Here is a 24,877-nt window from a genome sequence, read left to right on the forward strand (position 1 = left end):
CCTCCACCGTGACGTCATAGGAAATGCAGAGTGGGAGAGTGAGAGGTGGAAGAAAATGTAAACTTTAAAGAAAACCATCTGTATGTATGGTAGACTATGGAATTACACTATGATGTTCACAATATTGAAATTACTCAGTATCACTTTCTTATCCTCAAATTATCAGTACCTGAGATATGACCGCCAGAAAAGTTATAAAATTGTTTTCCATGCTTTGACAGTAGGTGGGTTATTTTAATATGAGTTTTTAGATGGGATGACATGTCAAGCGTGGATTTTGTATGCAGACCTTTATCTCCACCAAGCTCAGTTATGTTTTAAACGGATTCTTTAGTCTGTTTATTTGCAATTGAATGAAAATTTCAGGAATTGTTGATAATAAATAGTTGCTTTCAAAATGACGGCTGTATACATATCCAGATGACCGAGTATTGTTTCTAAGTTTTTTATCTTTGGGTTGTGAAAAGAAATGTATATTTTTATCACCTTTCAGTCTAACGGCATTGCACTTCTGCACTATACAAACTGTTGGCATTTTTATGTTATTTGTCTGGCTTAGCTACCCCTTTAATCAGAAGATGGAGCTTCGCTCCACACACTGGTGTGTGAGTGACTGACAGCTCTCGAGCCGCTGAACCCTGGTCTCGATATTTCCGTTGACGTCATCATCTACCTGCGCAGTGGAGAGGTTTTCTGGCCCTCCCTCACCCCCCCCCCCACTGACGTGCCTTGTAGTATTCGTTTTACCTTGCTCAGTAGCACGAATACGATGATTTTGAATAAAAATTGAAGTGTAGGTTTTCACTTTAGTTTTTTTCAGAATATTGGGCAATAGTAATACTTAATCTTACATTTTTAGATATTTACCCTCAGTGATGTGTTTAATGTACTTCTACTCCCCACCCCCATCTGAACCTGCCACTGCCGCATGTCCTGAATGGTTTCGATTTTCATGTCTTGGCTGTAGGCTGCTTTCTTTTGAAATTACTACGACTTCGTGCCTGGGAAGGGGAGCAAAGAGCGAGGACCGAAAGGGTAAATTTTGGTTGGTTAAGATGTATCTTATCTTGACGTTGACAATCGCCGTCATACTACAATGCACTCACTACCTATATATGGTTTCCCCACAGTACCCAGTGAGCATGACACAACTGCTTTCCAGGGCTTCGGGTGATTTCGGCCCGGTGATTTCGGCCCAGGGTTTTTCTGGGCCGAAATCGCCGGTGATATATTATTCTTTTAATGGTATATTTTCTTTCAATAATAAATAAATAATAATAGCAGTCCTCCAAATGTTGCTATTATTATACAACTTTCATGTGTGGACTATGGTAATACTAAATGGTGTTATTGTTGTACATAAAGTTGCCTAACATTGATAACATATTATAACAAGGAGTCTAGGGTTGGGTTGTTCAAAAAACTAATTCTGGCGTTAGTTTATCTTGATGTTAAATGTCATGGTAACGCTCTGTGTTACCATGATGTTTAATATCAAGATAGATTTAACGCCAAGATGGTGCAAAAATTTGTTTTGAACAACCCATCCCAGAAGTTCAGCACCATTAGTGAGCATGCAGGAGGGGAGCGCATCGAATGTAGGATGTTTCGGCCACTGACGTTTCAGCCAGAACTCTGCAGAGTCGGACGTTTCTGCCAGTCCTCCAAATGTTGCTATTATTATTTACTTATTATTGAAAGAAAATGTATTATCAAAAGAATTAAAAAATACTTGTATATAATTTCAAGTAACGATATTTTTTGCACATACTGTGTGAAAACGAAATTAAATTTAAGAAACAAATTATCTAAATTGAAATTATACAGTGCACCAAGCCTTCAAATCACCGGCGATTTCGGCCCAGAAAAACCCTGGGCCAAAATCACCTGATCCCGCTTTCCAGATGTTATCTTGCATTAGTAAAGTCGTCAAGGAGTAACGTGTTAAACATAAAGTCGTGTGTAAATAAGATGTACAAAATATGGCATATTTATTACAGCACCAGCCATTTGCAAACAGGCTATTTCAATGGGACGGCACAAATCGTTCTTGTTGGGTCGTGCAGATTCCTAAAATTGATAACCGCTTCCAAGCATTACTAAATATTGCCATATTCACTTTGAATTATCTGCTACATCAAATGTATGCAGTAGTATTTTCTGTGAGACCAAAACCTCTTCATTTTGGCGGAATTATTTCGCGGGCATAAACTATTTAGGTATTATGCCCCTTAGAACCTGTTTTATATGATGAGGCCGTTGTAGATAGTAAATCTGGTTGTAACTGGTTTGGGTTGTATCTCTGTCCTGCTCCTGCACCACAACAAGAACTCCACACCTCCAATGACCACCAGTGACTTAATGAGGTTCACAACCATGGGCGAAGTGAATGTATTAATAGTGGTCATGGACATATGCATACTCACGAGGGACATTCAGACAGTGATGAAAGGAACTCACGGGACTGGAGACTGTTTCAGATTTGTTTTCCAGTCGAAGGACAGCAACTTCTCACCTTCTTGAATGAAAAGAAACTTCAAGGAGTCCTGAACTTTTGGTATGATAGCCTAATGATAATTATTGACTTATGTTTCACTAACTGGGAACCCCAACCATAACAGTGGCTTGCAACAATCTGGACCAGAAACTGTATTGTTGTCAGTATTTTATCAGTGTGGGGTATTTTCTGTCTCATCTGCTTATAGTGATACAATGGGAACCATTACTGTATTCATTGCATGTGCAAATGTGGAGTAAAAACATACAATTAAAGTTGATAGAGATCTTGAACCTGATCCAAAAATTGTCAGCCCCATGGGCCAGCACCTTGGTAGTCAGTATAGAGGTAAGGGATTTTAGAGATTTAGAAGATGGGCAGAATGGATAGAATCCTGTCTAACATTCATTTTACAGAACCACAATTTGCAGGTTCCAATCATTATATCCCCATTGCGATTTTGATAAGAGAACATTCCTCTTTATATTCAACTGACAGTAAACAAATTTATAAAACCCACCCAATGTAATTGAAATTCATAGATGGAGAACGTAGAATAGCAAATGCAGTTTATGTACCTTTTTAAATTCTTAATATACATTCTTACAAGATTATTAGGTAGTTAGAGCAAACACCCTTCACATGTCACAGTTATCTACATCGTAGGTATATAGGTATGCCTACTAAACAATTGACCAGAACTGCAACTGTTTTCCTTATCATAAGTATAACCACCATATATTTCGTTTAAACAACAACAGTAATGAAAGAGCCTCATAGTTTCAGAAGATCCTAGAAACAACACTTATCCAAGATAGTAATACACTCAAACAGGACAAGAATAGTTGCAGGCATTCCATGTTAACATTTTACAAGCCCACAGTTTACACTTACGACATTCTGTCATCAGTGCTGACCTAACAAATCCCCATGACTTTTTCCTATTTTCAGTCAATTTTACGCATGTACATAATATAGACATATTCATATACCAACGGCTTTTTCCCCCATACAAAGGAGGTAGTCCAAGTTAAAGGCATAAATCCACTCCCACCCATTTCATCCCCACATACTCCACTCCCATCCACCACCTCTCCCTCTTTTCTTGGCTTCTCCTGGATGATGGGTCATCACTGTATGTCATTCACTGCCCTGGGTCAGAAACAATGTAGTAAGATACAGCACATCCACAGCAAGGCCACTTCATTTATTCAGCAACCCACCCCTCCTCTCCATCCCCTCATGCAGAAAAAGAGAAGATGGGGAGAAATCCCTTTGGACTGCATCAAAATATCATTCATACATACTCCCTCACTCCCCATCCCCCACCACTCCCATGCATCACAGCATCATCCATACACAACCATTCTCCACTCACCCCTATCTTCTGTCTTCTCCCTTCTTCAAGACATTCCCCTCTTTCCCAGTGCCCCTTTTACCCCATCCATCCATCTCATCCTTGGTTGGCCCCTCATGTTCACTCCTCAACCTCTGCATTCCACACCTCTTTTACTAATCTTTCTTCACTCATTCTTTCCATGTGTCCAAACCATCCCAATACTCTTTCATCAATCCTACCTCCCAACTCCCTTTCCAACCCCACTCTCCTCCTCACCTCATTTCTCACTCCATCTAGCCTAGTAATCCCTACCATACTTCTTAGGCATTTCATTTCAAACACATTTAAACTCTTCCTCTCATACATAATGAACATTGAAAAAGCTCATGCATAGCAAAATGCCAGAATTCAATGTTGTCTTCACTCCTCAAGATGTGCTAATTTTGATCAGCCAGACTTTGTTCTCCTTTAATGACACAAGCTTCTGGAAATATTGATAAACTCTTTTAATGGTAACTGAATTTGATTTGAATTAATTTTGTATTAATTTCACAAAGCTTACTCCACCAATGATGGTAAGCCATGGGTGTTGCCGATGGTGCGGAAGATTGAGAAGGAGATGGCAGAGGATGACACTTTAAATCATGAGTACCTTCCTATCCTTGGCTGTGAACCTTTGGCAACTGCTGCATCCAAGATTCTATTGGGAGCTGATAACCCACTCCTGAAGGAGGGCAGGGTAAGATAATTATCAGTAGTTAATTAAATGTTATGTTTGCTTAGGTTCATAGCATTCTTTGTTGTGTGTAACTAAATTTATATAACCTGACCCTATATCACATTTATTGTTTTGCAAGATAATTTCTTTTACAGGCAACTGCAATGCAAGTGTTGTCAGGCACGGGTGGATTGAGAGTTGCCGCAGAATTCTTGGGAAAGATTATGAAATTTGACACCGTTATGTACTCCAATCCTACATGGGGTAAGGTTCCTTGAGTGGCTGTCTATGTCTTGTTGGGTTGATGTGGTATTCTAAGAAAGAAGATTTATGTATCATTCCAGAAAAAGATAAGAAAACACAATCTTTATTTTATTAATTTATTTATTTATTTATTTATTTATATATATATATTTTTTTTTTTTTTTTTTTTTTTTTTTTTTTTTTCAATAGTATCCTAAGAAGGATTTTTGGCCCAGTATTTGGCATTGAACTAGGCTATTGGGTGAGATGCCATAATAAAGACCTTTGTCAAATGTCAGGGCAGTCTTATATATAGGACATTGTAAGAGCTAAACACCTAAGATGGGCAGGACACTGCTCCAGATTGACAGAAGAAAGGCTAAAAGATAATAATGAATGGGACTCTGCAAGGATGCCGACCGGTTGGAAGACCTCGGTATTGATGGATAGACAACATCAAGAAAGATGTTCTGAAAGTGGCGCTGGATATGGAGGATTGGCAGAAGGCACCACAAGATTGAATGCTGTGGTGAGGCTTGACAATGCCAGTGATGGGTCATCAAGTGGCCCAAGAACCACATAAGTGAGTAATAAAAGTATATATACAAGTTATTTGATGAAACAGTTTGTTTTTTCTATCAGATGTATTTGTTGTATTTAAGTTACTTGGCTTTTTTTATTGTTAATTTAGTCTTTTTGTTTCACTTATAATAGTCCATAGTTCATATACCTTAGTTGTAATGATAGCTGTATGAGCATTGGTATATCTAGAAATATTATGTGGATTTTGAGTAGACTATAGTTAACTTGTGTTCCTTTCTTGGTATGAATACTTGCCCACCTTCATCAGTTATACTTTCCCATTCTCTAAAATCTGGTGAGTTTTGTACTTTGTGTGAGACCTTGAATATATTTACTGAAAATGAAAAAATCTTCCCAATTCCTGTTTTGGTATAAACTGAGGTGGTTCAACTTTGTCACTGTTAAATGTGTGGGCATGGCTTTTGCATGGTGATTTTGATGTTGAAAATCTATGTAGCCGCATTGTAAATCAGGGTATCAGTCCATCTGTTGCCTGATTCTTGCAGGAGACCAGCAGTCCTCAGAAATTGGTCACAGGTTTGGGTCCAAATGTAAGACATTGAGGAGGGGGATGCATTTGGTATTTATGTACATATGTGATGTCATATTTTGTCTGCCATAGCTGTCATTTTTCTTTTGTTCTGATAATCTTTTTACTTTTAATTTTATTACTTTTCTTGGATAGATGATATTGTGTGTGAAATTTTGGTTGAACATATATCCTCTGGGGATAGATTTATTACTCGTTTGTAGTATAGAATTCGTGACTGTCAGTGGCTTGTGTCATTGAGAGTTTGGAATTTGGTTGTGTTTCAGTGTGTTTGGTGGTTTATAGATGTTTGCAATGTATGCTGTTTCCCTTGTATTTGTATGGGAATTATTTCTACATGTGCACACAAACTAAAATACTCCCTATAGAACACTTCATGAAAATGATCAGCACATAGTTCTCTCCAATAGCACTTGATCTTCTCCATGCATCTCATTATACAACACAAGCACAACCAACTGCAGGAAAGAACAGTGTTGCATACACACTCAGATCACAAACCAAGCACTTCAAACTCCATCAAATATTTGCCTTACTAAAAAAAAAAACTCCCAAGAGAAGCAAGAATTACATTAATACAAATTATTCAGGACATTATGGGGCAGTAAAACCATAATTTAAAAATGGCATTTGCCATCAGAATGGTCAGAGTGATGCCATGTGAAGGTGGAACCTTTATTAAATGTGTGGGGACCATACTCCTGATGCGTATTCCACTTTTGGATGTATCAGGGTTTAGATGAGTTTTTATGTTGTGAAATGTCATTGTTTTGCGTATTGTAAGTATTTTGGCCAATGACAGACAATTTTATTTAACTTTAGGAGTATAATGAAGTGGAGTTTGTCAGTTTGAAATACTTTGATGAAGCCCTCAACATGTATTCATACCACCACCCGAGAATAGTATATAGATAGAAAAACCAGAAGATTTCACATCAACAGAGAGAAGGGATTAAGAACAAGCTCATACATGCATGCTTTATGTAAAATAAAATGTTTACTTATTATTTTTTTTATTTATCCACAATGTTTATTTTGTTATTTTGTTAATTCATCCACAAGGAGCTAAGATGAGAGGGAGGAAAGGGTGGTGAATGGGAGTGGAATGGATGGGAGTAGGTACATTTCTTTGACTTGGCAACCTCCCTTATGAAAAGGAAGAAGCCCTTGGTACATATATGGATAGATATTTTAATTATTTTAAGTTGTGATTTAAATTTCTTGTTTTTATATATTTTCATTTATTCATTATTATTTGTTTTGGGAGCTGAGGGCAGGGGGCTAACACCCTTGTCATGTGTAAAATAAGATTAGGGAAAAAATCAGAAAATGTGGAACATTTCATACTGAAAAAATCTTCAACTTTGCCCTTCTTTAGGAAGCCACCGCTACATCTTCCTCCATTCTGGGTTCAAGGAGCCCAAGACCTATCGCTACTGGGACGAAAGCACAAAAGGACTTAACATTGACGGTATGTTGGAGGATATACGCAATGCTCCATACAAGTCTGTGATCATGCTCCAAGTCTGTGCTCATAATCCCACTGGTGTAGACCCTACACAGGTATGAAAATGAATAATTGCAGTAATGGTTTGTAAGCCTTGTTCAGGCTAATGCTAGATGTACTTATTAGTTTAATAGATGCACTCATGAAGTAAGGGGCATATTCATAAATATAATTTTGAGTTTCAAAATCCTAAAGTTTTGTTGATTGATAGTTATAGCCCCACTGCAAATAGTAATAGTCCTTGGGCCTTCCCACAGACCTCCCTGAGAAGAAACTTTAGACTGATTTCTATATTGTATTAATGTGAGATTGTTTCTGTGTCATTGGCTTGAAGTAGTATGATGGGAGCTGTAATTGGTTGTCACCTCTCCTTGTGGAAATGAAAAGTTGTCAGGGGTTGAAGATAGGTAACAGGGAGAGAACTGGTTTCCTCTCATAGGGTCTGTTGAAATATGAATATTTGTTATTGTGCATCTTGTGTTGTTTTTGATTGAATGTATAATGCAATGTATAGTAAGAATTTTGTCATTTGATTTATTGTATAACCTATACTTAATTTGCATGTATAAGAAAGTTCAGTTGCTAGGCCTGAGAGATTTCCCGCGCTAAGGGAAACATTACGCTTCTCCATGTCAGTCATTGTGAAGCCACAGTGTGGAGAGGTTGTCGTGTACATTTTTGTCTGAATATAAACTTAATCGTGTCATGTGCATTGTGCCTTTCAAGAACAATAAACAGTTAAGTACTTTTCTAAGCGTTTATATAATACCCATAACTTTCAACATAGGTTATGGGCCCAGGACACATTATTTTGTGTGCTTAGAAATTACACTGCGTCACAGCGAATAGTGATTGAATCGAGCATGGCGGTGTAGGCACGTGAACAAGAGTGAACGTAAGTGTTTATTACGTTGCATTTCATTTGTGTGACACAGACTGACAAAATGGATCGTAGTACAATCAACCTCACACTGTTGAATGATAAGAACTATCCTACGTGGAAGTTGCAGATGAAGATGCACTTGATTAAAGAGGATATGTTCGGTATAGTAAATGGCTCAGAAACAGTACCGACAGAGGAAGGGGAACTGGAAAAATACAATAAGAAAAAGGCCTGGGCGTTGGCTTTTATTGTATTGGCTATTGACCAAAATCTTCTTTATTTGGTTGGGGATCCAACTGATCCAGGTGCTGTGTGGAAACTACTGGAGGACACTTTTCAAAAGAAAACCTGGTCAAATAAACTAAGACTCGAGAAACGGTTGTACAACATGAAGTTACGCCAGGAAGACAGTATGCAGGAACATTTGAAGAAGTTCGTAGAACTATTTGATGAACTCGCAGTGGTTGGCGACGCCGTTAACGAGGAAGACAAGGTTATTATATTGTTATCGTCATTGCCTGACAGTTATTCAGTGCTTGTAACAGCACTAGAGGCTTCGGAAAAATTTCCAAAGTGGGAAACTGTGATGGAACGTCTTCTACATGAAGAAAGTAAGTGTAGTCTTATGAAGTCAACAAACAATAACAGTGCACTTGTTGTTAATAAAACAAAGTCATATAGAAAGATACAGTGTTTTGAGTGCAAAAAGATGGGGCACGTCAAGAAAAATTGTTGGGTTTATTTGAAGAAGTGTAAAAATGAAAAAGTGAATTGTGCAGTGGGAAATAAAAAGGATGAAAAAGAAATAGCATTGGTTGCTAGTGCTTTATCTATAAATACTGTAGTCAAAGAAGGCAGTTGGGTAATTGATTCAGGTGCTACGCAACATATGTCCCATAAAAAGGAACTTTTTTCAAGTTATGAGACACTAGAAATACCTTTGTTGAAGTAGGAGATGAAAGCTTATGGAGTAGGTGATGTTTGCATTAAATTGAAACTACCTAATGATGAAATAACTAATTGTACTCTAAAAGATGTTCTCTTGATTCCTGATTTAACTTATAATTTGATGTCAGTACCTAAGATGGTTAAGAATGATGTAACTGTAAATTTCCATGGAGGTAAATGTGAAATTTTCAACCAAGAAAATGAGTTGTTGGCTGTTGCAAATTTAGTAGGGAATTTGTATTTTCTAGAATATGTAAGTGATATTGCAGCTGCAACGACATTTGACTCTGTCTCCAATTCTGCACTTGTTGCACAGTCAAAAGAGATGTTATGGCATCGCAAGTTAGGCCACCTTGGCATTGATAACCTTTGTAAATTAGTTAGGAAAGATTTGATAAATGGTGTCAACAGTTCTCTTAGAAGTGACTCTATTTTTTGTGAAAGCTGTGTTGATGGTAAGAATCATAGACAACCATTTCGACCATCACTGAAGGACAGAAATAGAAAATTGTTTGAATTAATACATACTGATGTATGTGGGAAGCTTAACCCTAGTTCTTTGGGTAATGGTAATTACTTTCTGACCTTCATAGATGATGCTTCTAGGTATACATGGGTGTGCATTTTGACAAATAAGAGCGATGTTTTCAACAAATTTGTAGAGTGGAAGACATTGGTTGAGAAACAATATGATGCTAAAATCAAAATTGTGAGATCAGATAACGGGGGAGAGTATACCTCCAATGAGTTCCAAAATTATCTTAAGAAGGAGGGAATACGTCATGAAACTATTGTACCTAAAACTCCTGAACAGAATGGTGTTGCAGAAAGGAAAAATCGTACCCTGGTTGAAACCGTAAGAGCACTGCTATCAGATTCAAACTTACCTAAGTCTTTTTGGGCTGAAGCTCTTAAGTACAGCAGTCTATATTAGAAATAGGTGTCCAACAGCTGCTCTAACAGACATGACACCATATGAAGCTCTTAATGGCAGAAAACCTAATGTTGAACATTTAAGAATTTTTGGATGTGTATCATATGTTCATGTACCTAAAGATGAAAGATCTAAATTAGATTCTAAATCTAAGCGTTGTGTTATGTTAGGATATGGATCTACTACTAAAGGTTACAGATTGTATGATGTAACTAGTAAGAAAATAATTTACAGCAGGGATGTAATTTTCAATGAATCTCAAATGTATTTTCTTGAGAAGGAGTGTGCTAATGTTGATTCTGCTTCAGTTGAAAAAGTTGATATTTCCATTCCTGTAGATAAAGATGAGAAAAATGGAAATGAAGCTCCTGAAATGCATGTTAGGCGGTCCAATAGAGATAGACGTCCACCAGAACGTCTTGGTGAATGGGTTAATATTTGTGATGCACCATCACTTGGTGAACCACAAAGTGTCGAGGATGCTTTGAATGGACCTGAAAAATCTCTTTGGAAGGCAGCTATGCAGAGTGAAATAACAGCTCTTTCTTCTAATGATGTTTGGGATTTGACAGAGTTGCCGGAAGGACGAACTCCCGTCAAATCGAAGTGGGTTTTTAAAAAGAAAATTGGACCTGATGGCTCAGTTTCCTCTTACAAAGCTCACTTAGTTGCTCAAGGTTTTTCACAAAGACCTGGTATTGACTATGATGAGACCTTCAGTCCCATGGTTAAGTTTGAGTCAATACGTACCATCTTATCATTAGCTGCTCGTGAAGGATTAAAGATCCATCAGATGGATGTATCTTCTGCATTTCTCAATGGAGAACTGCGTGAAGAGATTTACTTAACTCAACCCGAATCTTTTCATGAACCTGGAAAAGAAGAGTTAGTATGCAAACTAAGCAAGGCCATCTATGGCCTCAAACAAGGTCCTAAATGTTGGAATGATAACTTAGATAAATTTCTTAAAGACTTGCATTTTGAACAAAGTCCTAGTGATTCATGTGTTTACACTCGCATGTATGATAATGATTTATGTATACATACATACATACATATACCAAGGCTTTTTCCCCCTTCCAAGGGAGGTAGCCACAAAAGGAAAGGCATAAAAACACTCCCACCCATTTCATCCCTAAATACACTCCACACCCCTCCCACCCTTCCTCTCATCTGAGCACCTCCTGGATGACGGGTCATCCCTGAACCCTGCCCACCGCCCTGGGTCAGAAGCAGTGTCGCAAGACACAGTACATCCACAGCAAGGCCGCTTCATTTAATCGGCGACCCCCCCTCTCCGTCCCCCTTTGCATATAAGGAGAGGACGGGGAGAAATCCCTTCGGGCTGCGTCAAAATTTACTCACACATACTACCCCACCCCCCACCTATTCCTCCTCATGTCGTCACAACATCATCCATATACAACCATTCTCCACTCACCTCTGTCTTCCGTCCTCTCCCTTCCTTCCTCAACAGACATTCCCCTCTTCCCCAAAGCCCCCTTCACCCCATCCATCCACCTCATCCTAGGACGTCCCCTCATGTTCACTCCCTCCACATCTGCCTTCCATACCTCTTTTACTAGTCTTTCGTCACTCATTCTTTCCATGTGTCCAAACCATCCTAATATTCTTTCATCAACCCTCTCTCCCAAATCCTTTTTCACCCCTGTTCTCCTCCTCACCTCCTCATTTCTCACTCTATCTAGCCTAGTAACCCCCACCATACTTCTCAGACACCTCATCTCAAACACATTCAAACTCCTTCTCTCTTCTTCTCTTATGTTCCACGTTTCTGCCCCATACAGTGCTGTTGGCACAATCACTCCTTCATACAGTCTCCTCTTCGCATCCATTCCCAAATGTCTATTTCTCATTACACTCTTTAAACCACCAAGGCATTTACTCGCTTCTCTCAATCTACATTCTACCTCCACCTTCACTCCACCTTTTCCTGCTACACTTGCACCCAAGTATCTAAAACTATCCACTTCCTCCAGTCGCTCTCCCTTAATGTTCACTTCCAGTCTACTGCCACTTTCATCCCTTGTACATCTCATCACCTTACTTTTACCCACATTTATCTTTAGCTTTCTTCTATCACATACTCTCCCAAACTCTGCCACCAGCTTCCTCAATCCCTCCTCTGACCCTGCCACAAGCGCAGTGTCGTCCGCAAACAACAGCTGGCTCACCTCCCACTTTTCTCCATTTTCTTTAACCATCTCCAATCCCTGACTCACTACCCTAGCATTCACCTCTCGCACCACCCCATCCATGTATAAGTTGAACAGCCAGGGCGACATAACGCATCCTTGACGAAGTCCCACCTTTACTTCAAACCACTCACTCTCTCCATTTCCAATCCTAACACATGCTCTACTACTCACATAAAAACTCTTGACAGCTCCCAAAAGCTTTCCTCCTATCCCATAAATCTGCATAACCTCCCACAGTGCCTTTCTGTCTACCCTATCATAAGCCTTTTCCAGATCCATAAAAGCCCAAAAAATATCCTTCCCCTTTCCTATAGCTTTCTCACATATCTGTCTTACCACAAAGATCTGATCTACACAACCTCTACCCGTCCTAAATCCACACTGTTCCTCACCAATTACTCCTTCTGTTACTCTCCTAATCCTCTCAATTAAGATTCTCCCATAAGCCTTCCCTACTACACTCAACAGGCTAATCCCTCTGAAATTACTACATTCACACTTGTCCCCTTTTCCCTTGTAAAGAGGAACTATACAGGCACTACTCCAGTCCTCCGGTACTTTACCGTCTCTCCAGCAAACATTAAATAATCTCACCAACCAGTCCACCATCACTGAACCTCCCTTTTTCAGACATTCTGCATGACATCCATCCAGACCAGGTGCCTTACCTGCTTTCATCATCTTTACAACTGCCTTCACCTCATCCTTCCTTATTTCTCCTCCGTTCTCCTCACTCATCACTCTCATTTTCTTCGTATTTCCCACTGCAGCTATCTTTCCTTCCCTATCCTCCTTCACATTTAGCAACTCCCTAAAATATTCTGCCCATCTTCCCCTCACTGCCATCTCTTCCATTATCAACTCTCCATCTGTACCTTTTACCTTTTCTTCCCTACTTGATTCGCCTCCTCTTCCTCTCTTAATTTCTTTCCAAAACATCTTTTTATTACTTTCAAAATTTTCTGTCATACTCCTACCCCATTTCACATCTGCTCTCCTCTTTGCCTCCTTTACCTTTTGCTTTACTTCTCTTTTCTTTTCTTTGTACCTCTCATATGACTCCCCTGTCCTCTTTTGTAACCAATCTGTGAATGCTCGCTTCTTCTCTTCTACAACCTTCTTTGTTTCCTCATCCCACCATTCACTACCCTTTCTTCTATTTCCCCCTGTCCTTCTTGTTCCACACACCATCCTTGCACACTTTAAGACTCCCTCCTTGAACCATCCCCATTCCTCCTCCACACCCATCTCTGCTCTATCCTTTACTCCCTCCCACTCCTCCTTCAGCTTCTTTTCGTACTCCTTCTCCTTTTCCTTTTCATTCAAGGAGTTCACTCTAAGAACCTCCCTACCTTTTGTCCCTTTCCTCCTTCTCCATCTATCCTCCACTCTCAACTTACCTTCCACCAAAAAATGATCTGATATTCCCCCACCCTCTCCCCTTAGCACATGTATAATTGCCATATATGTTGATGATGTCATTTTAGCTTGTAAGTCCTTTGATATTATTGCTGAGATTAAGAATTCGTTGAGTGAGCGTTACTTGATGAAGGACTTAGGAGAATTGAAATATTTTTTAGGTGTAAAAATTGCACAAAATAATGGTAAAATATTCATCAATCAATCTGGATTTATTAAGAGTGTTCTTAACAAGTTTGGCTTTGGTGACTGTAAGCCCGTATCTACTCCATGTGATGTAAGCAATGTTCTTTTAAAAGACTATGATGAATCAGATCTCTTTGATACTACTAAGTATCAATCTGCAGTTGGCAGTTTGTTATATTTGTCCACAAAAACCAGACCAGACATTTCATATGCAGTATGTAATGTTGCTAAGTACTGTAATAAACCTTATCAACAGCATTGGTCAGCAGTTAAGAGGATCTTCAGATACCTCAAAGGAACCATTACAGTTGGACTACTCTATACTAATGATGATGTAAATGAATGTGTAGGTTTTGCTGATGCTGACTGGGCTGGTGATAGATCTGACCGTAAATCCACATCAGGTTATTGTTTTAGGCTCGGGACCAGTGGACTGATTTCTTGGCGCTCAAACAAGCAATCGTGCGTTGCACTCTCAACTGCTGAGGCGGAATATGTAGCACTATCTGGTGCAGCACAGGAAGCTGTTTGGCTTAAATCTTTGCTAACGGACTTGAAACACGATTGTCAAAGTCCTATAACTATCTTTGAGGATAATCAGTCTGCTATAGTCCTTGCGAAGAATCAGAAAGATCATTCTCGTACTAAACATATTGATATAAAGTTTCATTTTGTGAGAGAGTTGATCAATAACAAAACCATTGGTGTGAAATATTGTCCAAGTGATAATATGTTGGCTGATATATTAACCAAGGCACTCCCTGTGGATAAGTTTCAAAAATTTAGAAAAGGTATGGGAATGACTGAACAAAAAGTGAATGAATAGAATTTACAAAAACAATACAATCTGAGAAGGAGTGTTGAAATATGAATATTTGTTATTGTGCATCTTGTGTTGTTTTTGATTGAATGTATAATGCAATGTATAGTAAGAATTTTGTCATTTGATTTATTGTATAATCTATACTGAATTTGCATGTATAAGAAAGTTCAGTTGCTAGGCCTGAGAGATTTCCCGCGCTAAGGGAGACATTACGCTTCTCCATGTCAGTCATTGTGAAGCCACAGTGTGGAGAGGTTGTCGTGTACATTTTTGTCTGAATATAAACTTAATCGTGTCATGTGCATTGTGCCTTTCAAGAACAATAAACAGTTAAGTACTTTTCTAAGCGTTTATATAATACCCATAACTTTCAACAGGGTCACCACGTGCAGGTGCTTGTTGTAGGTCCCTTGTGCTCACATGAAGATGACTGAAATTGTTGCTTCATGATATTTATTCATTGTTTGATAAATTATATCATTCATGCAACAGGAGCAGTGGAAGCTGATTGCTGATGCAATTGAAGAAAAGAACCACTTCCCGCTGTTTGACTGTGCTTACCAGGGCCTAGCATCAGGAGACCTGGAGAAAGATGCATGGCCTGTCCGTTATTTTGCTGAACGTGGCTTAGAAATGATTGCGACACAGTCCTTTGCCAAAAACTTTGGGCTCTACAGTGAGTAGACTTGTGTTAGTGTGAAGACAAAGGAAATACAGTATTGGTGCATTCTTACTATTAGCATGTATGAAGTCGTTCAACCTAGCCACCTACCTTTTCCTTGGTGTACACTAGAGATGGCCCTTCATTCACAAGTAGCTAAGATAAAATGGAAAACAAATATATATGGGAGGGGTGAAGGATGGGTACACACCTTGACTGGTCATTGATCTTATAATTGGGCCTTTTGGTATATGTATTTACCTAATTGTATTCTACAGGAAAGATGCTCGTGGTGTCCCATCTTTGTATCTTGCAACCTCTAGTTTGTTCTTAAATTCATGTATGGTTTTGCTCACTCTATTGTTTTGTTTAATTTGACCTAGACATCTACCACTCTGTGTGGATTTTTTTCCAGATCTATTCTATAACTGTCCTTTTTTGAGTTTCTTTTCGTCCCCTTGTTTTTCTTCTGTCCCACTTTAATAAATCTTCTCTATCAAGGACTTCCATGCCTTTCATAATTCTGTAAATGGCCAACAGATCACTACTTTCTCTTCATTGTTCCAGGGTTGGTAATTTCAGTTTTAGACAATCTTTGCTCATGTCTGTTTTGAAAATGTTGGGGTCATCTTTGGAGTCTTTCTATTTTCCTTATATTTTTTTCTGTACTGGGTGTCCATAGTGTTGCTGCATACCGCAGTGTTTGTCTTATCAATGTGATTAGTATTTCCTTTACCATTTCTTTGTCCAAGTAATCAAAAGCCACCTCTATTGATCTTAACAAATTGTAGGTTTCTCTGACTATTTTGTTATCTGTTTGTCTGGGGACATGTCTTTGGTGATGATTACTCCTAGGTCCTTTTTTGGAATCAATATTCTTTACTTCCTTTGCACTGATTTTATATTATCCTGATTTCTCCCCCCCCCCAAATTCCATTATACCACATTTCTTAATGTTGAAGTCCACTTCTCACTCAATTCCCAGACTTTGTTCAGATCTCTCTGTAGCAATTCACAATCTTTTTCTGTACTTACTTTCTTTAGTAGTTTTGCGTCATCAGGAAAGAAGTTCATGTAACATTCTACACCTTCATCCATGTCATTTACATATATAGCAAACATAATCGGAACCAGTACTGAACCCTGTGGGACTCCACTTATCATTTCTTCCCTAATAGAATTTTTATCTCTGAGCACCACTCTCATTTTTCTTCCATGCAAGAAATCTTTCATCCATATCAATAGTTTTCCTTGTACACCTGTTGTTTCAAGTTTTCTTAATTATTTGTGTGGTACTTTATCAAACGCCTTTTGTAAGCCCAGGAAAGCACAGTCTGCCCATCCGTCCCTTTCTTGTATTATATCTATTAACCCTGAATAGAAACAGATCAGATTTGTGCCACATGACCTTCCCTGTCTAAATCCTAATTTTCTCAGATTTAGTATTTTGTTCTCCTCCAGGTGTTTTGTCCATCTACTTTTGATAACTTTCTCACAAATTTGGTTATTGTACTTGTAAGGGAGACAAGTCTATAGTTTGTAGGGTCTTCCTTGTTTCCCCCTTTATATATTATAATAAAGGACCTTTTAATTTCGTCTCCACAATTCCCATTATGTCTGGTTTTTCTTCCACCAGATAATCATTTAAATCATCTAATCCTGAAATCAGACCATCTGTGTTGGTATAAGTTACTTTTAATATTTTCCTTTTCCTCCTTGTTTTCTTTTTCCTACATTTTCCTTTCCTATTCCATTTTTTCAGCCTCTAGTCCAACACTTCGAAAAAACTTCTTTTTGGTCACCATTCTTTTCTAGTTTTTTTCATTAACTTCATTTCTTAGTGTCTTGTCTCTTTTTCCTCATCACTCATTTCCTTTCTTATCCATATACTTTTGTAGTTTTGCTTATACTTCTATCATTTGTGACATTAGTTTAATTTGTAGAGGTCTATTATTTTCTTTTGAGTATTGTTCCATTCTATGCACTTCTTATATTTCCTTTTCTATTTTTTGCCCCTCATCTTGTACTTTCAGAATTTCTTTTGCTATTTTATTCTCTTCTTTTTCTCTTAAGTGCCTAATTAAATTGTGTTTTTCCTTTATACCATATACCACTATGCACTTTACTTTGTCTACTGTGTCACTGACTCATTTTTTTTTCTTTGATTACTTTAATGTTTTGTTTGTATTTTCTTGTAGTTGTTGGTGGACAGTTTCTTTAAATGCTATTTTTTTTTTGTTCTCCTGATCTAATTTCTATTGGTTTTTAATTTTTTGAAGATCTGTCTACCTTATACAATCCCCAACTTTCTTGGTCTTTGCTTTAATTTGTTTACCTCTCTTTTTAAAGCTTCATTTGTGCTAGTATCTTCATTTTTCATCCTTTCATTTTTATTTCTTATTTTGATTAGTTCTTTTTTTAGGGCATTTACCTCCCTATTTATTTCTGCATTTTGTTTTTTAATTCACTTCTTTATACATTGCAAGGTACTCACTCTTTAGATCTATAATCTCTTTAACTCTGTAATCTCTTGATTCCATGAAATATTTCTATACCTCATCATACTAATGTTTTTTCTTTGATCAGATGACTGTATAGGGAACTTGGTTCTGATAGTCAAGGACCCAGCAGTCATCACTCCTGTCAGATCCCAATTTACCCTGCTGGTCCGTGGTGCATACTCCAATCCTCCCAATCATGGTGCTCGTATTGTAGCCAGGATACTTAATGATGATGCACTTTTTGCTGATTGGTGAGAACATGTTGGTGAATTAATTGATTTCTTAACCCTTTTGCACTAAATTGAGTTTCCTCAGATACCTGGCAGCTTCCAGAACAAATAATAGTCATTGATAGAAGCAAGAGTTAATTTAATTGAGGGGGTTGATTTATATCCTGAATACTTCTTCCACATGTAACATATTTTTTGAGTGGTTATATTACCAATTTCTGGATGTGAATGTATTCAGAGGAGAGGGCAGTAAATGATTTATGACTCACTACCCCTATTTTTCCCATAAATTTACAAACTCACTATACATTTGAGTTTTCAGAAATGTAATTAAGTCATTTAGCAAGGGGGACCTGTACCAAAGAATGAATACAAAAAGAAGACAGTATGAGGTGCTAGTTGTACACATTCCACTGTATAGAGAAGAAACATGGAATTTGAAGAAGGAAAAGGAGTTACAAAGGTGGATAGAGTGAGAGGTGGATGAATGGGGCGAAGGGGTTTTGGATGCTAGAGGATGGTTATAAATGGACGAGGAAATGACAGTGCCCAAAAGGATATATTTTTTTTTCATTTCTGCATGTCTTTTGTATGTTCTGTATATAAATGGGGAGAGTGAGTGGTTTGAGGTGGGGGTGGGACTTTGTGCATAGATGGGGTGGTAGCCGGGGGTTGGAGATAGTTGAAGAAAATGGAGAGAAATAGGAGATGAGCAGGTTGTTGTTTGCTGATGGCACTGCACTTGTGGCAGGATTGGAGGGGGGTGATTGGGGAAGTTGGTGACGGAGTTTGGGAGGGTGTATGAAGGAAGGAGGTTGAGGATAGGTATGGGTAAGGTAAAGTGATGAAATGTATATGGGGAGAGGGTGGAGGCAGATTGGAGGTGAGTATTGGGGGAGTGAGACTGGAGGAGGTAGGGTTTTGGATGTTTGGGTGCTGGTGTGGCTGAGGGATGGGCAGGTTGGTGCCTTGGTGGATTGGAAAGTGTAATGAGACATGAATATTTGGGAGTGGATGCTGGAAGGAGATTGCGTGAGGGAGTGATTGTGCCAACAGTGCTGTATAGGACAGAAGCATGGAATATTGGAGAGGAAGAGAGAGAGTTTGAATATGTTTGAGATGAGATGCCTAAGAGGTGTGGTGGGGGTTGCTGGGCTGGATAGAGTGAGAAATGAGGAGGTGGGAAGGAGAGCAGGGATGTAGGGGGAGTTGGGAGATGGGGTTGATGAAAGAGTTTTGGGATGGTTTAGGCACATGGAAGGAATGAGTGGAGAGAGATTGGTGGAAGAGATGTGGAGAGTGGGGGGTGGAGGGGGTGGACATGGGGGAAACTTGGGGTGGGGTGGATGTATGGGATGGGGGGGCATTGGGAAGGGGGAATGTCTATTGGGGGGAGGGGAAGGGAGGGGCATGGACAGAGGGTGGTTGTGTGTGGGGGGAGGGAGTGTGTGTGAATGATATTTTGGCATGGCCTGAAGGGATTTCTTCCCATCTTCTCTTTTTCTGCATGAAGGGACTGGAGCGGCCTTGCTGTGGATGTGCTGTGTCTTGCTGCATTGCTTCTGACCCAGGGCAGCGGGCGAGATGCAAGGGTGGCCCTTCATCTGGGAGGAGCCAGGGAGGGAGGGGTGGTGAATGGGAGTGGAGTATGTGGGGATGAAATGGGTGGGAGTGGATTTATGCCTTTGACTTTGGCTACCTCCCTTGTAAGGGGGAAAAAGACCTTGGTATATGTATGCATGTATGTATATTTCTTGACTGGATGGGTGAGAGGGGGCTCCATGTAATAAAGGAGTAGGGGTAAACTAATTTCAGCGGTCAGGCCCTGTTGCAGAGGTTTGTTTGTCTTGCTGCATTGCCTGTGACCTAAGTAATTGACCTAAGTGGGTGATAGGGATGACTCTTCATCCATGAGGAGCTAAGATAGAAGGGACAGTGAATGGCGTGTGGATAGGTGTAGGAAGGGTATTTGCTTTGATTTAGCAACCCTTCCCTTATGAGGAAGAAAATGCCTTTTCAGGTATTCATATATACAATATGAATGTATTTTATGATTAAATACTGTTTGTGTTGCCACATGACAGTTGTGATATAAAGATTTCATGGCAAATTAGTGAATAAGTCCACACATGGAGAATATTGAGGATGTATAATTGGTTTGTCAGAGAATCATAAATATCTGAAGCTGTTTGAAAATAAAAATCATAATGGTTTTTTTGGTTCTTAATCACTAAAGTTGAGGATGTTTTTCCTATTGTTTTACAGGAAGGGAGCAATTAGGATTATGAGTGACCGCTTCAAAGAAATGCGTGCTGGTCTGAAGGAGCGTCTTATTAAATTGGGAACGCCAGGCACATGGGAACACATCACTAACCAGACTGGCATGTTATCTTTCACTGGACTTTCTGGTAAGGAAACCATTAAAAGGCCTTGAAAGTACTGTAATAACTTGATGGAATACGAGAAAGTCTGTTGAAGATGGTTAACATTTTTTTTTTAACGTATGAGTAGGGCATGTGTCAGAGTTGGGAATGGTGTGAGGCTGTTGTTGTTGTTGTTGTTGTTCCCTAGACTGTCCGAGCAGTCCTGTCTCCCCAAGGAATGCCACAGCCGAAAAAGGATTTTCCCACAAATCCTTTATGGAGTGTATGTTGTGTTGTTTGTGTGCATGATTGTGTATAATGCAGTCTTCCATGACATGTTGAATAGTATGGGGTTAAGTGTTACATCCTGGGCATTTGTCCACAATGAGGTCATCCAGTCTCTTCTGGTAGCTTAGAAGGTCTGGGTGGTGGCCACATCGCAGCCTGGCCAGGTGGACTCTGTCCTTTTGTGGGAGAGAGGATTCAGAGGGATGGATATCAGGGGGTCTGGCATGCAGCAATGTGTTGTCTTTCAGTGTGTTAATGGAGCGGTGAGTGATGTGATTATGAATATGTTTCTGGAGGCTGGTATTTGGTGGTTTTGGAGGAAGAGAAGAGAGTATTTGTGTGTGATATAGATATGGCTGTTGACATCACACCATGGTGAGTCAGATGGCAGGTTCAGAATTTAGCAGTGGCTTACATTACTTTGATAGTGCTTTTCATGATACTCTGAAGTTCTTTGTTCTTTGCTTTCAGCTGAACAGGTCAAATATCTGGCAGAAAAGTACCACATATACATGCTGTTGGATGGTCAAGTCAACATATGTGGTTTGACAACTCATAATTTGGATTATGTGGCTGAGGCAATCCACGACGCTGTAACTTCAATACCCAAAGCAAGTTTGTAATAGGTAGGACGAAAACTGTTCAACCAGAACTAGCCTTAAACAATGAAATTATATATATGTTAATTTGTTCAAAATATATGTATAACTTGATCATTATGTTAACGAGATGTTATTGTTCCTGCTCAAATGCTTTGTTAATGAAAATGTTGAGTTAATGTTTCACAAATAGTATTGTATATATATAATTAGGTTAGATTATTTTAGGTTGGATTAGTTTAAGTTAGGTTAGATTTTATTAGGATAGGTTAGGTTTTGTTAGGGTAGGCCAGGATAGGTTAGATTAAGTTTTGCCAACTATTGATTGGAAATCCCAAAACAGTACCATACCAACAACAAAAGTGCCATCAATGGCAATGATGTTATCTTGATTTACCAAACAATGCAAAGCATCTGAGCGAGGCTGTACTAAGCCACTTGTGAGAGTGGATGCCTAGTGCTGGTTGAAGCCAGTTAAAACTAATTGATCAAATCTAGAATAATAGGTCAATGTACCTGTTCACATGCTTTGTTATGAGACTTAGTTTCATAGGTAAACCTGAGCAGATTTTAATTGTCATGTTTGTTTTTCATAGGGAAGTCTGAGGGAGTATTGTTCCTTCCTTGCCTAGTGGGCCTTTCTCCTTTCTTTCTATATTAATGGTTTAAGTAGAATCCACCCTACTAGAAAATGTTGTTTGTAGAATAAATAAAATTATATGAAATAAATGAGATAAAACAAAAGATAAGATTTTTTCTGGGCCTTGATGAATTTGGAAAAGGGTTATGACAAGGTAGACAGAAAAGCACTGTGGGAGGTTTTGCAGATATGTGGGATTGGGGGAGGCTGCTAAGGACAGTCAAAGATTCTTAAGAGAGTAGTAGAGCCTATACTAGAATTGAAAATGGAGAGAGTGGTTTGAGAAGGTGGGACTGCGTCAGGGATGTGCCATGTCACCATGGTTGTTCAATGTGTACATGGATTCAGTGGTGCAGGAGTTAAAGGTGAGGCTAATGGATTGGGGACTAGAGATGGTTACAGAAAATGGAGAAAGGTGGGAAGTGAGCCATTTGTTGACAACAGTGCACTTGTGGCAGGGTCAAAGGAGGGATGAAGGGAGTAAGTGACGGAGAGTGGAAAGGTATGAGATAGAAGAAAGTTGAGTGTAAATGTGGGTAAAAGCAAGATGGTGAGGTGTACAAGGGGAGAAGAATGCCAGTGAGTTGGAAGTAAGTCTCAAAGGAAAGAGGCAGGAGGAAGTGGATAGCTTTAAGTGTTTGGGGTGGTATGTGGCAGGAAAGAGAGGAATGGAGGTGGAGGTAAATTGTAGATTGAGTTAAGTAAATGCCATGGAGGATTAAGAATTGTCATGAGAAATAGGTATCTGGGAATAGATCCAAAAAGGAGATTGTATGAATGGGTGATTGTACCTATGGCATTGTATGGACAGAGACATAGAATTCAAGTGAGGCAGAGAGGAAAAGTTTAAATGTGTTGGAGATGAAATGTCTAAGAAGTATGGTATGGGTTACTAGGTTGGATAGAGTAACGAGGAGGTGAGCGGGAGTGGAAAAATAGATGGCAGATAGGACTGATGAAAAAGTATTGGGATGGTTTGGACATATGGAAAGATCGAGTGAAGAAAGATTAGTAAAAGAGATGTGGAAGGTAGAGATGGAGTGAACTTGAGGGGACAACCAAGGATGAGATGGATGGATGGGATGAAAGAGGTGTTGATCAAGAGGGGAATGTCTGTTGAGCAAGGAAGGGAGAGGGCAGGAGATTGGGATGAGTGGAGAGTGGCTGTATATAAATGATACTGTGGTGTAAGGAATGGAGGGATGGGGAGGAAAGGGGTGCTTATGTGTGAATTATGATATTTCAACACAGACCGAAAGGATTTCTTCCCGTCTTCTCCATTTCTGCATGAGGGGACAAAGAGGGGGATTCACCAATTTAATGAAGCACCCTTGCTGTGGATGTTCTGTGTCTTGCAACACTACTTCTGACCCAGGGCAGTGGGCAAGATGCAGGGGTGACCTGTCATCCAGGAGCAGCCAAGATAAGAGGGAAGGAGGGGGATGGATGGGAGTGGAGTATATGGGGATGGAATGGGTGGGAGTGGATTTTATGCCTTTGTTTTTTGGCTACCATCCTTGTAAGGGGGAAAAAGCATTTGATATATGTATGTTCTCTTTTTCTGCATGAGGGATTGCCGATTCAATGAAGCGGCTTTGCTGTGGATGAACTATGTCTTGCTGCATTGCCTCTGAGCCAGGGCAGTGGGCGGGATATAGGGATGACCTGTCATCCATGAGGAGCTAAGATGGGCAGAAGGAAAGGGTGGTGGATGGGAGTGGAATGGGTATGTGCCATTTGACTTGGGTACCTCTCTTATAAGGGAGAAAGCACTTTTGGTCTATAAATAGGAGATAAGATAAAATGAAAAATAAAATCTAATCACATTGCCAAGTTTTTATTACCCTTAGGATTTCCAAACTTTCCCCGCAGCTGAATAATATTGCCTGACGGCCATCTGGTACAAAAGTAATTCATCTGTTCATCCACACACCAGTTCAGTGAGGTCGAATGCCTGTTCAGCACATTGTCATACATAAAACATTTTATTCCAGTTAAAGCCAGATGATTCTTTTAATCCAAGACATATCCCCAAACTAGGAAATGTTCAGATTGACTAGATTCTTCCTAAACATGAAAGGAACTATAAACTCTATTCTGGCTAACAGCGACTTGTAGCTGAAACCTGCCTACGAAAGGTAAAGATCACTGCTTGGTCTGGCTCAGGCTGGGTGACGATTGGGAGTTCCCAGAGATGAGGTCAAGAGGGGCTTGGGAGCTCCGTATAGACGTACCATTCAGATAAGGAGAAGCTCAGTGAGGGGCTTCCCCCTGAAGGACCTTGTGGTCCTCTATGCATGTATATAAAGGATTACAAAGGAGAAGCATGCCAACAGGTGACCTTTTGGTCCAATAATTAGGTCAGATGCAAAAAAAAAAGAAAAAGATAAAAAATAGAAATTATAATAATATAGATAACAATAAGATAAATAAATGCATAGGTATAGTTAAATAATAATGAAACAGGTAAATAGTAAATAGTAATAAATTGACAGAAAAATGATAAATGAAAATCAAGGAAATGATAAACAAACAGATCAATAATAACAAACAAATGATATAAAACAAATGGCAGGCATTACAGCATCTTAGGTGTTTATCTAAACGAATCTTAAAGCTTCGAATTGAACTACATTGCACTGCCTCTGCAAGAAGTTTATTCCATTCATTAACTACACGGTTGGCAAAGTTGTTTCTACCCACTTCCAAATTGAATTTATTTCCTGACAGTTTGAGACCATTATTTC

The 24,877-nt window shown here is 39.2% G+C and overlaps 1 protein-coding gene across 2 annotated transcripts in view; it reads left to right on the plus strand.

The window, feature by feature from the left end:
• LOC143027633 (aspartate aminotransferase, cytoplasmic-like) overlaps positions 1-22,198 on the plus strand; it is a 37,189-nt gene extending 14,991 nt beyond the window's left edge. Inside the window, exons 1-8 of one of the 2 annotated variants that reach the window (XM_076189021.1) lie at positions 2,353-2,557; positions 4,394-4,575; positions 4,710-4,818; positions 7,308-7,492; positions 15,341-15,524; positions 18,096-18,261; positions 20,506-20,648; positions 21,363-22,197. In XM_076189021.1, the coding sequence (XP_076045136.1) occupies positions 4,432-4,575; positions 4,710-4,818; positions 7,308-7,492; positions 15,341-15,524; positions 18,096-18,261; positions 20,506-20,648; positions 21,363-21,514 (1,083 nt within the window). In that variant the 5' untranslated portion in view covers positions 2,353-2,557; positions 4,394-4,431 and the 3' untranslated portion in view covers positions 21,515-22,197. Of the gene's footprint in view, positions 1-2,352; positions 2,558-4,393; positions 4,576-4,709; positions 4,819-7,307; positions 7,493-15,340; positions 15,525-18,095; positions 18,262-20,505; positions 20,649-21,362 lie in introns of those variants that run through there. The other variant, XM_076189020.1, reaches the window with a different exon arrangement.
• Positions 22,199-24,877: the final 2,679 nt, after the last annotated feature.

This window comes from Oratosquilla oratoria, chromosome 8 (assembly GCF_046742065.1).
Source record: "Oratosquilla oratoria isolate Oo_2021 chromosome 8, ASM4674206v1, whole genome shotgun sequence".
In the NCBI taxonomy this organism is placed as follows: domain Eukaryota; kingdom Metazoa; phylum Arthropoda; class Malacostraca; order Stomatopoda; family Squillidae; genus Oratosquilla; species Oratosquilla oratoria.